This window comes from Parastagonospora nodorum (genome assembly GCF_000146915.1).
Source record: "Parastagonospora nodorum SN15 chromosome Unknown scaffold_15, whole genome shotgun sequence".
Lineage (NCBI taxonomy): Eukaryota > Fungi > Ascomycota > Dothideomycetes > Pleosporales > Phaeosphaeriaceae > Parastagonospora > Parastagonospora nodorum.
This window is the reverse complement of record NW_001884563.1, coordinates 312,563-328,981: the sequence shown is the minus strand read 5'-3', so window position 1 is coordinate 328,981 and position 16,419 is coordinate 312,563. Positions and strand designations below refer to the sequence as shown.

The 16,419-nt window shown below is 52.8% G+C and overlaps 9 protein-coding genes across 9 annotated transcripts; 4 read left to right on the top strand and 5 right to left on the bottom strand.

The window, feature by feature from the left end:
* Window positions 1-68: 68 nt before the first annotated feature.
* Window positions 69-1,038, bottom strand: SNOG_09588 (hypothetical protein; the record flags this gene model as incomplete). Its single annotated transcript, XM_001799825.1, has 1 exon — window positions 69-1,038. The coding sequence occupies one exon, from the start codon at window positions 1,036-1,038 to the stop codon at window positions 106-108; it is 933 nt and encodes a 310-aa protein (XP_001799877.1). The 3' UTR covers window positions 69-105.
* A 506-nt stretch (window positions 1,039-1,544) lies between these two features.
* SNOG_09587 (hypothetical protein) lies at window positions 1,545-3,831 on the top strand (the record flags this gene model as incomplete). Its single annotated transcript, XM_001799824.1, has 6 exons — window positions 1,545-1,562; window positions 1,595-2,358; window positions 2,472-2,485; window positions 2,583-2,976; window positions 3,028-3,225; window positions 3,258-3,831. 6 exons carry the CDS (start codon window positions 1,545-1,547, stop codon window positions 3,829-3,831), a joined length of 1,962 nt encoding a protein of 653 aa, XP_001799876.1.
* Window positions 3,832-4,602: 771 nt separating this feature from the next.
* On the top strand, window positions 4,603-6,448 carry SNOG_09586 (hypothetical protein; the record flags this gene model as incomplete). The annotated part of the gene is made up of 5 exons (XM_001799823.1): window positions 4,603-4,814; window positions 4,865-5,166; window positions 5,241-5,562; window positions 5,769-5,847; window positions 5,900-6,448. 5 exons carry the CDS (start codon window positions 4,603-4,605, stop codon window positions 6,446-6,448), a joined length of 1,464 nt encoding a protein of 487 aa, XP_001799875.1.
* A 421-nt stretch (window positions 6,449-6,869) lies between these two features.
* On the bottom strand, window positions 6,870-7,738 carry SNOG_09585 (hypothetical protein; the record flags this gene model as incomplete). The annotated part of the gene is made up of 3 exons (XM_001799822.1): window positions 6,870-7,487; window positions 7,535-7,664; window positions 7,710-7,738. The coding sequence occupies 3 exons, from the start codon at window positions 7,736-7,738 to the stop codon at window positions 6,870-6,872; spliced, it is 777 nt and encodes a 258-aa protein (XP_001799874.1).
* A 915-nt stretch (window positions 7,739-8,653) lies between these two features.
* SNOG_09584 (hypothetical protein) lies at window positions 8,654-10,048 on the bottom strand (the record flags this gene model as incomplete). Its single annotated transcript, XM_001799821.1, has 1 exon — window positions 8,654-10,048. One exon carries the CDS (start codon window positions 10,046-10,048, stop codon window positions 8,654-8,656), a length of 1,395 nt encoding a protein of 464 aa, XP_001799873.1.
* Window positions 10,049-10,495: 447 nt separating this feature from the next.
* SNOG_09583 (hypothetical protein) lies at window positions 10,496-11,139 on the top strand. Its single transcript, XM_001799820.1, has one exon. The coding sequence runs from the start codon at window positions 10,569-10,571 to the stop codon at window positions 10,965-10,967; it is 399 nt and encodes a 132-aa protein (XP_001799872.1). The 5' UTR covers window positions 10,496-10,568; the 3' UTR covers window positions 10,968-11,139.
* Window positions 11,140-11,383: 244 nt separating this feature from the next.
* Window positions 11,384-12,535, top strand: SNOG_09582 (hypothetical protein; the record flags this gene model as incomplete). The annotated part of the gene is made up of 1 exon (XM_001799819.1): window positions 11,384-12,535. One exon carries the CDS (start codon window positions 11,384-11,386, stop codon window positions 12,533-12,535), a length of 1,152 nt encoding a protein of 383 aa, XP_001799871.1.
* A 263-nt stretch (window positions 12,536-12,798) lies between these two features.
* Window positions 12,799-13,391, bottom strand: SNOG_09581 (hypothetical protein; the record flags this gene model as incomplete). Its single annotated transcript, XM_001799818.1, has 2 exons — window positions 12,799-12,808; window positions 12,880-13,391. 2 exons carry the CDS (start codon window positions 13,389-13,391, stop codon window positions 12,799-12,801), a joined length of 522 nt encoding a protein of 173 aa, XP_001799870.1.
* Window positions 13,392-14,014: 623 nt separating this feature from the next.
* Window positions 14,015-16,419, bottom strand: SNOG_09580 (hypothetical protein; the record flags this gene model as incomplete). The annotated part of the gene is made up of 3 exons (XM_001799817.1): window positions 14,015-14,380; window positions 14,432-15,862; window positions 15,922-16,419. The coding sequence occupies 3 exons, from the start codon at window positions 16,417-16,419 to the stop codon at window positions 14,015-14,017; spliced, it is 2,295 nt and encodes a 764-aa protein (XP_001799869.1).

Sequence of the window (16,419 nt, the reverse complement as noted above, 5' to 3'; positions counted from 1 at the left end):
ACTTTTGAGTTGATTCACAATCGACATATTTGAGTCAAGGAAAACTTTGGAATATTGGCACCATAGGGTTCAAAAAAAAACTGGGTATATTTGTATACTAAAATGCTACTGAGAAGGAGTCAAAAGAGAAGCAACCTTCTCATATACTGTGAACACGATTCCGCCACTGAAGACCAGTCTTCCTAAGCGCATAGTGCTGCCGCTCCAGAATCCTCGTACTCCTGAGCTTTGCATCACACTTCGAAATGCCTCGCCTGTAGTTGCACCTTTTGCACTCTGCGCCCTCGTCTTGATAGTGTCGAAAGGCTGTGTCGCATAAACAGTGATAGTTCCAGCAATTGCGCCCAATCCAAAAGTCACAGCGCTGTTTTGTGGTAGGTTTTTCCGACGCGCAAACTCTTTCAGGACATTATATGAGCCCATGCGGACAGCAGAAGTGGCCGATTGCTTCATGGTGGTGGAAACCAGACCTCGGTATAACCCGGCTATCCCGTGTGTTTGGAGGATGACTTTGGTCGCATGGAAGCCTCCATTGTAAAGCTTGGTACTGCTCTTTGCGTTGTCGATGAGAGCGGTCTTGACGCGCTCGGTTGGTGTAACAGCCACCACACTTTCCACTGCGCCGGCCATCATTCCCGCCAGCAGTCCTCGCGCTGGAGAAAGTACCCCCCGTTCATCGGCTAGACGGGCGCGGATGGAATCGAAAGAGAGAAATCGAACGCCGGCCTTGAAAGCTGTGCCCACAATCAATGTAGAGCATCCAGTGTAAATCGCTCCAATGCCATCACTTTTTGCGACGTTGGCAATGACTGCAAAAGGATTCCGCGAACCGGTTGTGCTCGCTTGTAACTGTGCTCTGGTTTTGGCAAACTCAAAAGGATAGGTCGCCGTGGCTTCAACACCTCCAGCAATGGCGCCAGAAAGTAGCGATACTATGGCAGTCGGACTTTGTTTTACCGAGGTCTTCTTTGGTGTTGTGTTGATCTGTATCGAAGTTGGTCTTGTGTCAACCGGCGAAGTGGCGAGTGAGGCGCTCATGATGGGCGTTGAGTTGTGACTATTGGAAACATCGGATTCGACGTTTTTCATGGCTGTAAGGACAGTATATACTACGCGCAGAATGCTACAAGTTGATCGTAGCGCGACGTATGTCGCGTCAAAGTCGCGTATCAGATCTGACGGGGCAAAGGCCTTGGCTGGCGGGAAGACGGGAACTTCACGTCCAGTCGGAAGAGGTACCACTTCGAAACTTTCTTCCCACTCTCCCGTCACAACAACACCCGTCAATCGATCCCGACGCCCAGAGCCATGAGCGATCGTACCACCAGCGGCAATGCGACAACCACGGGGCGTACCCGCAAAAGAGCAGCCGAGGCGTGCACTTTCTGCCGTCGGAGAAAGGTCTGCGTCCCGACGTCCAGATCAGTCGTCACGTTACTGAAAATGTGTCACCCAGATCAAGTGCAGCGCAGAGAAGCCCACATGTGCGAGCTGTAAACTGCATGAGGCGACATGCGTGTATGAGCCCATAGATGAGACACATCATGCTGGCAGCCGTCCAAGTAAGACGCCTCGAAGAGACAACGCTTCACAGGCACGCACTTCAGCCGCGGCTGCTACTACGCCTGCTCCACGAGCTGCTGTGATCGCACCCAAGAGCGTCTCGCGCATCGTCGTTGCTGCCAATGGTTCATCTAGTTACCATGGACGCACAAGTACTCTATTCGATGAGGGTCCCCATGATAGACCCACTGCTGAAGTGCGTCCTCAAATGCCTGACGAGTGGGTCGAAAGAGGCCTGGTTGCTGAAGCTGCACGCCAGCGGCAACTCGAGACTGTCAATTTCCGGCTAGGGAAGCTCGACTTCGACGGTGTTGATCCAGAATTAGGCATGCATCTTCTGTCGTTGCACTGGAATCGCCAGCATCACTCGTTTCTGGCGACATATCGTCCAGCCTTCATGCGCGACATGGCTTGTGGTGGCCCGTACTTCTCCAAACTGCTGCTGAACGCCATCTATTTCGGTGCCTCAAAGTTTAGTCCGCGCCATGAAGTTCGCCGGGTTGCAGATGATGTGCGCACCGCAGGCTGGCAATTTCGTCAAAGAGTGCGCGAGCTCTTAGGTGGTTCCTTAGACAAAAGTGAAGTTACTACCATTCAAGCTCTACTGGTCATGACCAACTCACTATTTGCTCTCGGAGATGAACGCAGTGCTGCTTGGTTGTATGCAGGTCTTGCGTTTCGCATGATTGTCGATCTCGGAATGCATGTGGACACAGTGGACCTGGCGGAAAACGAGGAAGATTCTCAGATGAGGGAGTATGAGATAAAGGAGACGCGTGTTCTGGGCTGCTTTCGGTAAGTCGCCCCCCTTTAAATACTGTCGTAGTCTGTGTCTATGCTATAACCAACGTAAACAGTATAAAGTAGACTGTGTATTTCTAAAGGCGCTTTGCTATATCAAGGTACAGTCATACGATCATGAGTCTATGAAACTATACAACCTTTTGGTAGCAGGGCACAGATTCTGACAGCTCCTGTTATTGCCACGGATATTTGAGACCATACTGACGATCACTCAGTCATCGACAAGATTCAGAGCTTGTATCAGGGACGACCAGTCACTATCAAAGAGGCCGATACTCTTGTGCCCATCAAGTTCCAGGATACGTACGAAGAGCTCGAGCATTGGGCACCTTTCGCATACTCAACGCAGTCAAATGCCGCTTACCTAGGCTCTCCAGCATATAGCATCTCTACATTCCGACATCTCTGCAAGCTTTCTGTCGTTTTGAGCGACATCCTCAGCACCATATACACCGAAAGAAGCTTTGACTCGAGTCCAGGGGAGCTCTCTTCGAAACTAGAGAGCATCCATCTCAAGTTAACAACATGGCGCAGCGAATTACCAGAACATTTAGCGGTGGACGTCAAGAAGATGCCAATCACACCGCCACCCCATGTTCTGAGTCTGCAGTGAGTATTCTTTGGTCCCGTGATGCGATACCCCTACTGACAGTGGCAAAGCGCCATGTACAACGTCCTCATGATTCTCTTACATCGTCCATTTGTTGCTGATGGTCACTTGTACAGCACGTCTCGTGCTATTTCCGTCAGTTCGCTGCTGTCATGTCAAACAGCGGCTGATGACATTGTTGCGCTCCTGCGTGTATACGATAAGGCGTTCAGCGTGCGAAGAGCTCCCTATCTAATATCATATTCGACGTATGTGGCTGCCACGATACACGCACGTATAGCTGCAAAGCGCGGAACAGGCTCTTCTGCCTATACCAATCTCGAGACTTGCTTGGCTGTATTTCGAGAGAACCAAGAGACAAATTGGGCTGTGCGACGCGGCGAATGGTAGTTGTGCAGAATCTGATGAAGAGATTGGGTGTCGCCTCACCCAGTCTGGACGAAATTCAGATTGAGAGCAGCCATAACAGCACTCCGGACTCCTCATCAGGCCGCCAGACGGGTCGTGAGCCTAGCCTGCATAGTCTCGATATCGACGGCATCATTCAAAGTTTTGTGCGAGAACAGGAGAATTCGCATCCCGCACAAGTAGGACCAGCTGGTCGTCTTAATTCGTCAGACGCAGCCGCACCGATGCAGTCACTTTGGCCATATCCACCTACCGATATGTCCAATGTCGCTCTTGCGGGACACAACGATGCGGATACCTCCCCATATGATAATAACAATAACTGGGGATACTCTGGCCAACAGCCCATGTTCGCACAGGACCCCGTCAACGTTGACGACCTTCTATACGGCTTTAATGGGTCTGCACTGGACAGCTTTCCCGTTTTGGACTGGGACACGATGTGAACAACTCCGATACCGCGCCCTTGACCTGCCAGGTGGATTCGGCGAATGTGCAAAGTCAACCGACCCACCCTCTTTGCGTCTGCACGACCGTTGGCGACCTGCCCCATGGAAGCTCCGCATCTGAGATCATCCGGCTGGCACGTTGTCTGGGGATACTGTGGGGAAGGGCTGCACGTCGTCTGGTGGAGAACAGGTGCGCATGGCTGTTGTATCGCATGCCTACGTATCGTCACTCACAATATTCCAAAAATTCAGAGACATGTGCCGCGGCAGGGACTCATTCCAGCTGCTAAGCAGGAAGAAGACTCTCCCCGTCCGACGGGAACGTTGTTACCCGCGGACGGGAAGTCTTCGTAGTCTGTGTCCCGTCTCGAAGCAAAATCCTTCGCTTCCCTCCGCCCTACAAGTCTGCACTTGGCAGCAATCCGGGCCCTTGGCAGCAAGCCCACCCTTGGCAAAAGGCCGGATCTTGGCAAGAAACAACCACTTGGAACCGTTCCAATTACCGAATGGAGCTGGGAGTGGCGCACGTTCACCCTCGTGGTTCGACCGCTTTCCTGGGGCCCCGCATTCTTAGTGCGATCGTGGGCATGTCCAAGAACACTACAGTAGCGAAGCCAGGAAGATGGGCCGAGAAGGTCGAGTGTATTCTCAACGTCTATATAACAATGTCGCATGCGTTACAAATTAAGATCATCGGCATCCAGCTGCTCTCCAGTGCTTCAAGGTCACAATTACACTCTTCGACCTCAGTACAATCAATCAGCAACCATGACCGACAAACCCATCGACGAGAAGATGGCTGATGCCGAATTCAAGGAGGTAGCTCCTGAGTCTTATCGCATCACACCGCAACAGATCCAAACTCGCTTCGAGCTACTTCGAAATCTGAGCGAAGAGCAGATGGCAGCACTGAACAAAAAACTTGTCAGGAAACTTGACTGGAGACTGATGCCATGTATCACAGTCATGTTCTTAATGAAGTGAGTCTTGCAATCTCAGCTTTAGAGGCCAATTTACTCACACAAAATAGCTACCTCGATCGAATCAACGTCTCGAATGCGCGTCTTGCTGGTCTGCAAAAGGACTTGAACATGAACGACACCATATGGAACACCGGCATCTCCACCTTCTACGTTGGATACTTGGTCGGCCAGCTTCCCGGTAACCTCTGGCTTGCGAAGGCGGATCCCAGGTGGTTTTTGCCCTCCATGATGATGGCTTGGAGTATTGCAACAATTTGCATGCCAGCAATGACCTCTGGTGCCGGCTTCGCCGTCTGCCGATTCTTCATCGGACTCAGCGAAGCGCCCTTCTTTCCTGGTATTACTCTGAGTAAGTTGTAGCCTCCGAGATCCATTATCGAATAAGCTAACGGACAAAAGTGACATCTTCATGGTATACGAAAGAAGAGAACCCCATGCGAATGGCCATCTGGCACGCTGGAAATACCATGTCGAACATCCTATCCGGTTTCCTTGCCGCTGGTATTCTCACCAACATGGATGACGTGCTCGGTCTCCATGCGTGGCAGTGGTTCTTCATCATCGAGGGCGCTGCATCGATCCTTGTAGCCGCAGTCGCTTACATTTTGCTTCCTTCATGGCCCCACAACACCAGGTGGCTCACACCGGAAGAGTCTGAAATGGCCCAATACCGTGTCCAAGTGTCCAACGGTGGCGTTGATGAGGTCTTGGGAGGAACATGGGACGGCGTCAAAGATGCAGCCAGGTACGCAACCTTTACCATCATTTTTAACTCTGCGCCATACACCAATCCCCTCTTTTTACACTTGTCTGCTGTGGTTCGGCGATTCTGGGTCATCGTTGTGTGTAGGATCACGTGTCTCGAATATCTACGCAGGATTGTTGCCTCCCACATCAACCCCCACAACACCACGAAGTTTTCCAGCCTCCCTCATCTAACGCGTTCTCTAGAGACCCCTTCACGTGGCTCTTCTGCTTAATGCATTTCGCTCTGGTCACCGCTCAGAGCTTCAAGGACTTCCTGCCATCGGTAAGTCCCACTTTTCCCTTCACATCGACACAATTGCTAACAACCACCCCAGATCATGAGCACATTCCACTTTGACAAGCTCACTACCTACCTCGTTCAGGCTCCTCCTTACGCCATTGCTTACGCAGTGGCCTGCGGTCTAGCTTACACTTCCGGACGTTTCCAAGAATCCTGCTACCACATTGTTATCCCAATCCTCTTCAGTGCAGCCGGATGTAGCATGCTTATTGCAACACTGAACGTCGGTGCTCGTTACTTCGGTCTTATCCTACTCATCAGCGGCACCTACTCCGGCCTAAACTTGCAACTCAGCTGGGAGACCACACTTGTGCCTGCGCCTAGGAGTAAGAAGGCAGCGCTTATTGCTATTGCCAACTGCATCAGTCAGACGAGCCATTGGTTCAGCCCATACTTCTTCCCGACATCGCAGGAGCCATTCTACCGTCTTGGCGGTGGCTTGATCCTGTTTGGATGCGTGGCTTGTGTGGTGTCTGCCATGCTGGTCAAGATGAGGGCGAAGGCGCTGAACAAGAAGCTTGATGAGGCTGAAGGCTGGTCTGAACACACTGGTGTTGAACGGGGATGGAGACATGTGTATTAAGCACGGTTGTGAAAGCAGGTCCGACGTTATGATTACACGACGATTTGAACGACACTTTTGCTCATTGTATATATTTGCAAGTCGTTTCCTTATTATTAGCGGCTATTTGAATCGATTAAATGTCGAAAACATTGCAAATTGTTTCCTGGGTGCAAGTGAGAGATGACTGTTGCTGACCTCATGTTACAAGCCAGTGGCACCAGTCGCCGGCGAAATTCCTGCCCGCCCTCTCCAAACAGAAAGAAGCGATGAGGTAGCCTGTATATATTCAAAGATTTCCAATAGAGTTAGGTGGAGTATTTTAGAGCTGCGTATACATCAGGCTTTTATAAGGTTATAATAAGTATACGTCTAATGACTATCAGCTAATATCGTGTAGGTGCAGAGCGGGCACGAATTTTGCCGCTGCCTGGTGGTGGTGTTAACCAGTAACATATGCTTCCTTCTTGGCCTTCTTAGTAGTGCTTTCTTCAAGCTCTGATACTTCGTCCTCATCTTCACTCTCATCCTCTTCACTCAGATCTTCCCCATCCTCCGGCACGACTTCTTCCTGCTTTGGCGGTTGGCTGTACAGCTTCGCTGTCGCCATTGGCACCGCTCCCATCAGTTCCAGCGCCTCCTTGAATTTGTTCTCTTTCTTGTACGCGTCGATCGTGATTCGAAATATGTCGATGGCAGTATCGTGCAAGAACTTGGACATAATTTTTGATGAAAAGCATGATTTGAAAACGGTCTGGGCACCCTCTGGTGTGCAGGATGTGCAGTATCCCCAAAACTCCGAGCGGAACCTGATGGCGCTGAGAGTAACAAGGTCAGGGATTTGGAATTGGACGGCCGCTTCGTGGACGAGAAGATGCGACAGGACCCGCAAGGCAAAGTCGTCACTGACATCGCGCTCGCGATTCAGATGATATTTTCCATAGTAGCAGTACGCCAGCACATCGATCATGGCCTCGCGCATGGCGATGTTAGAGTACTTGTGCGTGTCAATGGGCGCGGTCAAGTTGTTGAAAGAGAAGAGTTCGGTCAGGTTAGCTTCCTGGACCAATGTCAGCAAAATCCGGATCACGAAGAGGTATTACAAACGCTTTCATGTTTCTCGAAGAACTTCTCGAAGACGCGCGACTGCGCTGCGAGTACGACTTTGTGGACCTTGTGGTCTTGGCCGCCGTCTACTTTGAACGTGAAGTCAGAGAACTTCCTCGTCTGCGCAAGCCTGGGGACTATCAGTACGTAATAATCAATGGGATTGGTAACGTACTCGTGCAGATAATTTTGGACCGCCTCCATCTTGCCTCCAATGGGACTTGTTTGTTGGATCGTGAACGTGGGCGCTTCCGGGTAGCGGCAGGGACGAACCTGCTGACAGCGCAGTGTTTAGGAGAAGTACGCAACGCGATGTTTTTGTTGTGTTTTCGTTGGCAGTGACGCGAAACATTCGCGTCGGGTGAAAGAGCACACTGTCACGCGGAATGAAAGTGAAGACCTAAACCGGCATGTCGAAACGGCCGACCGGTTGTGATGGATAGAACAGCATTGGTAATTTATGAGTGAGTCGCAAAAGCACAGCCATATAGTGCTGCATGACTGGCGTAGCATCTGGACACCGTTGTAGCAGGCGACCCAGCGTACGCTCTTGGTGACAAACCCGCCTCGCGGAGGCCATGAAAGAGCTTGTTAGTGTGAGTTCCTATCCTACGCCAACGTCTACGCCTGGAGGAACTTTTGGCCGTCTGGCAAATGCTCGGGATGATTTCGCGTTGTCAGTAGGACTCTTTCGTTTGTTGTCTCAGCTATCGACGATAGAGAGCTCGACGACAGCGCTGTTAATAGTAAGTGATACTTAGTGAATTACTTTCGGTGGTGAAGCTGCTAAGATCACGTCTTACAAGCAATTACTTTCTATCTATATTAGCGTTCGAAGTTAGGTGAAAGCCTAAGCTGTTGAGCTGTCTCTAAGCAAGCCTCCGAGCAATTTCCTGTGTTTCGCAGCAACTGCTCTCCAATGATAGGTTGAGTTCAAATAGAGCGCGCACGAATTATTGCAACACACAATGTCGTCACCGGTTAGCCAAAGTAATGACGGGCTGAGAGAGCTGATCACCAATTACAATTACTTTTATAAGACTAATCTATGCCACGCAGGTTTGCACCCATAAGTATATACACACAACGCCATTGTTTTCCAAATAACCATAACTCCGATCAATGCAGGTACGTCAACCGCTGAAGCCAGGCCTGATTGGCGGCATTAATGTGAGGAATGAGACAACCAAGATCCTCCTTGATCTCCCGTGTATACGACCCAGACTCAATCAACTCCGTCTCTTTGGCAGCCCAGTCATCCATCTTGTCCGCAGACTTGAAATCCAGGTCGCCGAGCTTGCACTCGATAGACGACGGGACCGCACCGTCCTTCGAGTATGCAATTCGTATGTAAAGCGAGCAATCCCGCAGTGTCATTGCTAGGCGCACATTGTGCTCGAACATGTTGTGTAGCTCCTTCTTCGGCGATCCTATCTTGTTGCCATTGAGGATGCCATGGTGGTCGAGACTGACTTGCAGGACCCTGAGATGTTCAAGTAGACTTTTCCCTGGGCCTTTCATGAGATACGAAGTGATTTCATGCGATATGGCGCTGTTTCTTTTCGTGTCTTGTGTGGGGCCAGCCGCCTGCTCCGCGACTCTGGAGAGGACCCATTTGTTCACGACGTCGAAGTTGCCATTCAGAAGTTGCAACGGACAGAGGTATTTGGACGGATCCTTTGGTTTCAGGACCTGCAATGCGCATGTGCGACAGCGTATCGCCTTTGAAGGCGCAGTAGGCGACTGAGCAAGCCACTTCGGCTTGAGCTCTATAGTGACAGAGTTTCCAGGTGTAGGTGACATATCGGGGAGAAGGATACCCCACCTTTGGGAGGTAAGCAGCTGCTGTGCCGAACCTAAACCTCTTTCGACGCCAATGGCATCGCTTTTGGAGGTGAGATTAACCATGACGCTAGAGTAGAGTATGACGCCTTGATGCTCCATAAGATACTCTGTGTAGTCGCGATCGTGCATCTTAATCGGCAATTGCGTATACGCAGGTCCCACAATGGTTGTGACTCCTCCCGCAGCGAACAGTGGTCGCACGTGACCGTAGAATCCCGAGATGACCTCCTCACACCGTAGAGTCTTGAGCAAGCCTTTGTTGATGCGAAGCACCTTGTCGACTAGCTGAAGGCTGTGGATCGGGGTAGCCTTTGTGCTTGCCAATTTTGCGTCAACGAACAGGAATGGCTGGTCTTGCTGTGAGGGCTTCTGCGGCCATGAATGTATCTTGAATATGACGTTGGCACCGCCTTGACTGAGATACTGGAAGCAAACGAGTGCCTTATCAGGCGCTTTATCGAACTTCGACACGCAGCAGCGCGCTTCTGGCTGCTTCAGCATTTGAAATTGATTCCGGTCGTCGCTTGTGAGCTGCAAGGGCTCGAGTGTCGTATCCGGAGAAGTTTTGACGGAGGGAAGATGCCCGCTATTTGGAATGACGGCTGGCTGGGGTGGAGGTGGAGGCTCTTGCTGCTCCCCTGCTGCCTTCTTCGGCTTGTGTTTGCTCATGGTAGGGCTAAGAATATCACAAGCCCCCAAGAGTCAAGTGACCAGCAGAGTCTGGGCTAGCGCTTGAGAAGATGCAAGAAAAGATGAAGGTTGACAACAACATTGCTGATTGTGCAGCGGGTATGGCAGCTACCGGGAGGGAGTGTTGGGCAGACGCGCTCCTTCCTTATGCAACTGGGAAGGTTTATGTTGTTGGTTCGACCGTGACGTAGTCGAGTCATTCCTGGCAAAGTGCTTCATCGCTCCCGTGCGCCAAACTTTCCGCTGTCGCTGCAAACGTACACGAGCCAATACATCCCTCATGATCGTAGTGCTTAGGGGGCTGAATCATGTGTGGCGCAGGGTCCAGATGTTAAAAATGCGAGGTGGGTCATGGCGCGTATTACGTCAGCCCTGTACTGACATTCGCGGCTCGACATCTCGACGTTTGCACGCACCTTGAAGCGCTCTTGATAGCAGCAAAGCTCTCCGAAACAGTTACCCTCACGTGAAAGATCTTCCACGTGACACTCTCATCGCCATGCCCGCCCCCTCGCCGCTGCCGCAACATCTCTACAAGATTCTGCCATCTGCCCCGCCTTCACCGCTGCCACAGCGCCTGCCCCTCTCAGACCTTGACCGAAAGGATGGCTACATTCACTTGTCGACGTCCGAGCAGGTAGCCAGCACTGCTGATAAGTGGTTCGACACTTTCTCGGAACTGTGGCTTCTGAAGATCAAATACGACGTTCTAGCCAAGGGCACTGATGGCGACGGCGAGGTTCATGCGGATAAGAAGGCAGAGATCAAATGGGAGGAAGTTGGACGTGGATGCTTTGCTCATTTCTACGACGGAGATCTGGGAAGTGGGAATGTTGCAGAGGCGCTCAAGGTGGAGAAGACTGGTAGCTGGGCTGAGAGCTTGAGCTTGGAGTGGTGAGCTGGCCCCTCAGTCGACCTCACGAATCGCACGAGAGCTTCAGGCACGGGCTTCTTCAGCCAACGATTATTGATTCTGTGAGAAGACGCTACGTGCTACAGCAGTAAGCAAGCGTGGTCGTCTCAGCACTCATGCCCCACGATCGTCGAAATTGCACCTACATGAAGTCTTAGCCTGGTTTTGAACATCCTTTGCGACCTGCACGTGGCCTTACACCTATACCACAACATCAAGATCTACTAATGTGAACGTTTTAACTGTACAAAATTGTAGCAGAGCTTGGCAGCGAGCCCTCGGGAGCTAGTGGGGTCCAGAATAAGTCGTCATCATCGACCTGTCTTCCACCAATAATTACCTACCGACAATATTCCACACCATCTTGACGCACAAATCTCACCCAGTGGCCTTTGAAAAAAATGGCAAAACAAACAATCAGCATAATCGGTGCAGGAATCGGCGGTCTGACAGTCGGTCGTTGTCTCAAGCAGCGTGGCATCCCAGCCATCCTGTACGACAGAAGTTCTTCTGCACCGTCCTACAATTATGGTATCACTCTATATGCATCTACATATATATTCCTCTTGAAAGCTCTTGGAGTGACCGAACACGTCTTCAAGAGCCGTGTTGCTGTTGATGCAGCAAACGGCGGCACAGGAAAAATCAGTGATGTATCGACAGGGGCTGGGAGCAATCGTGGAGACTGCTTTCGCGCGAACAGAGGAAAGCTTGAGGAGTGGTTAAGAGAGGGATTGGATGTAAGATGGGAGCATGCGTTGCAGCAGGTCGATCAATCATCCGACAAAGCCACGCTCCTTTACTTCGAGAACGGACAAACAATTGAAAGCGACGTCATTGTTGGCGTAGATGGAGTACATTCGAGCTTGAGAAAATTACTGCTTCCGAAGAGCGAGCTGGACATCCTGCCATTTGTAGTCTTCAACGGGAAAAGGAGGATCGAACGACCTGTGTACGAGGAGAAGATTGCACCACACCTGAAGGATTCGAATGTCATCAACTTCAAAGACGGAAATTCTCGACTACATTTCAACATCAGTGACTACGACAAGGGAAAGGTCAGCGTGAGCTGGACCTATTCACGCCCTTCACGTGGCGATGGAGACGCACTGCACAAGCCTGGCCGCGAGCTCTCCAAGGCCACGGTTATACCCAAGGAACTTTTCGAAGAATTAGACCAGTTCCGTCATGTCGGTTTACCTCCGCCATTTAGCGATCTGTTCAGGCCTGAAACTGTACGCAACGACCGCATCTTGCACTGGCTAATGCGAACTACCCATATACCAAAAGAAGACCTGCAAAACTTTGCACAAAAAGGCATCGTCCTTATGGGCGACGCAGCGCACGCTCATCCCATCGTTGGCGGAAACGGTGCAAACATCGCCATTGAAGACGCTGTCTATCTTGCAGAACACATCACGGCAATGCAGAACACCAACGACCATGACTTCAGCGACTGGATCAGCCAGAGATACCCAGAATGGACTGAATCCATTCAAACAGCTTCCAAAAACATCGAGCGCTTGCACTCCACTCAAGCACAGCGACTATGAACCGTGGAGCTTTCCCAAACCCCCATCCGAGACAATTTCCTCAGACATACCGACTCAGCAATTTCCAATACAGCAAGCATCCAACACATCCTACTCTACGCCTCCTCTACTTCCCCACCTCCCCCCAAACCCCCTCCTCATACCTCCTCTTACACGCAAACCACCCAATCTCACTCCCCACCAACCCTCCCATAACCCTCTTCGCCCACTCCGTCTCCGCACTTGCCTGCAACTCCCCCCACGGCAACGCCTCCCCGCCAAACTCATGCAGCGCTAGGAACTTTGGTATCTGAGGCGTGCTCCGCTCAAACCCATCCAACCTCGTCCCGTCGACAAGTTCGTACCTGCGCGTGCGCACATACCCGGGTGCTTTAGCCAGCATAGCGAGATGTTCGTCTGCATACCACTTGTTGAAATCGGCGATCGCTTCAGTGGACGCGGGAGGTTGCAGGGCTGCGGAAATCAAAAACGCACCATCTGCAGGCGCTCCGGTGACGTTGGGGTTTTCGTAGTTCTGCACTTCCTGATAGAAGCGCGTGTCGAAGCGCGCGTTCTTGAATATCTCGTCCAGCAGTTCTTGAGGTGGCGGCGTCTGTCCGTTGAGCGCGCGAAATGCGGGCGAGTTTCGGTAGTCCACGTCGGTCATTTCGTAGACGGTGAGCCAGGGCGCGGAGGTGGAGAGCGTGTCGGGGCCTGGCTGGGGGGACATGGCTTCCCAGCGGATGGCGGAGGGGAGGCTGGGGAGGACGAGGACTTCTTGGATGTGCACGTCTTCGTACCACTTGCAGAATTTCTCGGGGGAGAGTTTATCAGGCTGTGTTATGCGGGATGAGACCCAGAGGATGCCTTTTGTCATGTTTGGAATAAAATCTCTTGGTACTATCAAGTTCGAATTCCGATAAATGTTGATTTTTTCCTGCAGCTGATTGAGTAAGTTTGCTGCGTGATTTCCAGAGCTGTACCTGCGTTGTGGTCGGGCATGTTATATCCTTCGGCCAGAGGAAGTCGTTAGCCGTCCCGTCTCCGCACGACTCCACGTCAAACGTGGAACACTATGATCAACATCACACGACCTGTTCCGCAAAAGCGTGAATCCGTTCAGGTGTCGACTTCAACATTATCATTACGCTTGCACCTATATACCACTTCCTCCCCATCATTCTTCTCACGCCCGCCCTTCCCTAGCCAAATGGCAGGCGAGGCAAACCCGCCTGCAAAATCGTGTACGTTTGTAACAAAAGCCTGAGCAGAACGGTAATGCATGCAGCACCCGGCCCTGCGGATGCGACATCCAAAATGGTGATATCGCTGGAACAATCGCTAGCAGAGATGAAAATAAACGGTCCGGTCCATGCAAGATGAGTATAAGGAAAAGGTTGTGTTGTGACATTCTAATGGTCGAGGAACTTTTGATGCTGGCGGGAAGCGTGTGGTGGTGTGTCGGTATGTATCCGATGGAGTATGGGTCCGGATTGTGGATCATGAACCCGAACCTTCTGCGGCGTCTGGCGTGCCCGCCTCATTGTCCTCCATTAGGGTTGGCGGCGGGATGATGCCTGTGCTTCTTCTCTTGCTCTTCTTCTCCTTCTCCTCTTCTTTCTTGACACCATTGAGGCTCATGCCGCTGCCATCCGGTGGATTTGCTGCCATCGTAGGACTAAGGGTGGTTTCCTTCTTCTTCTGAGGGGCGATGCTGGAGAAGGAGGCAGACATCTTGGACTTGGAGTCCATGGTTTCGGACTTGTCGGCGAAGTCTTTCCACCTTCGCCATCCGTCGAAGTCGATCAGGGCCTGCATGCAGCCCCATTCTTTGACCTTGCGCTCGAGCCAGACAAAGTTGACGGGCTATGAAATGCGTTAGTAACAATGATGCTCAGAGTCAGCGTCATGACATACCTTTGTCAAGAAGTCGTTGCAGCCAGCCGCCAGAGCCTCGTGTCTGTCACTCTGCAGCGAGCTGGCTGTGAGGGCGACAATGATGACAGGGCTCTTGAAGAGCCCCTTGTCGCCCAGCTTGTCATCCTTTTGCGGCTCTTCTGGACCATTCCCGTCCTCCCCTAATCTGTTGTTGGGCGCCTCGTTGCTTCCGCTGCTGAAGACGCCAATGCTGTTGACCCGCTCCAATCTGCGGATCTCCTTTGTGGCCTCAAGTCCATTCATCACGGGCAGCTGAATGTCCATGAGTACCAAATGGAAACCACCGGCCTTCCACTTTGTCACCGCCTCCTTTCCGTTCATTGCCCTCTGCCACCGCACCTTGAGGCGCTGCATGAATGCTCCCAAGACACGCAAGTTGATGATGTTGTCTTCCACAATCAACACGTTGATGGGAGGCACTGAGCCATCGAGCAGACCGGCTGGTAAGCTTGGTGGCTCCATGATTTGCTTGTTCTTGCCCTTCTTTCTCGGTCGTGGGGAGGCGACGCGGGGAGTCGGAGGGTTCGATGGCTGTCGGGTATTCGGATCGACGGGTGCTGGGGGTGTGGGTATTGGGTTGTTCGAGGTAGTCGAGTGCTTCGTTTCGGAGGCGGAGGAATCATGGCGCGGTCGGTTTGGAGGGCGGACGCTCGTGGCAGAGGACGGGATGCCACCGGCTAGTATAGTCGGCGAGGCAGTGTTGTGTCGCGGGTACTTTGGGCGGGCGCTGTGGTGGATACCCCTCGCTGTCCTGCCGCCTGGTGATGGCAGTGGGGGCAGCTGGCCGGTGTTGAGGACGGCTATCGAATGTGCGTGGGGCAGCGGCAGACGAGCATCTGCGCCCAGGGCAGCCGGCGAGGGATTGACGACGGGCATGGGCGGGAAGTACTCGGTCTGGTGGTTGGTGTGGTCGTCGTGGTGCTTGTAGTAGACGGGCACCTGCGGCGAGGGCTTGGGGGTCCGTCGTTGAGGCACGTCGATGACGAGTGCGTCGGTCACCAGCTGTCCCCCGGGGAAGTAGGCGTCGAGCGTCCTGCACATGTCCTCCTCGGGCCCCAGAGTCCTCTCGTTTCCTCGTGTGGTGTCTCGCGGAACGATGCGCAGCGTCACGTCTGGGGCGTCGAAGCTCCTGCCCAGCGAGTTGGAGTACTTCTTCAGGATCATGTCCCGCACATCGTCGACCAGGTCGTCTTCCCGGATCTGCACGAGGGTGGCCGAGGCATTGGGCCGCTTGACCCAGATCTTGCGGTGCAGCATGCTGGTGCTGAAGTGGGCGGGTGCTCCGCCAAAGTAGTCGGTGGCTGTTGGCGGGCCCGTCTGGAGTGGTGCGGTGGATGTGTCGGGGACCAGCAGGGTTTTGATTATCTTTGCATCGGCGTTAGGCGACGACAGACTGGCGGCGCACGAAGCCTGGTGGGGTGAGCCTCGAGGATGCGTGCGAAGCTAGTTCAGACGGGTGTTCGCTAGACTCCGCAGACGATGGCGACGGGGTCGGCAGGTGACGGCTCAGGTCTTGGGCGGCCTGCACCACGGGCGGGTGGATGGGCGTGGGCTCCTCGAGCGTGACAGCTGGACAGGCGCGTGGGACCGAGGGCGACGAGGGCGAGGGAGTGGGTGGCTGCTGCGTGTAGGGGCTGGGCTGGGCGCTCGATGCGGATGCAGAGGGTGTGGCTGTTGTTGATGTCGAATGTCTCGAATGCTGGCGGCGCTGATCTGCCGGATCGGTCGAAGCGCCCAGGATCTCCGACCTGACCAGCCTGTCGCTGTAGTCGTCCGTCTCCTGGCTGCGCACCTCGGGCAGCTTGGAGAGGCTGATGCTCTTGCGCAGCGTTGAGGGGGCCTTGGGCGGGCGCTCTCGTTCGCTGCCGGCCAGACGATGCTAGAGAGCGCGTTGTTGTGGATGTCGCGCTGCTTCTTCGGAGGAACTTCTCGCGAGCATTGTGCAGACGCGTCTTGATGCTGCTCAT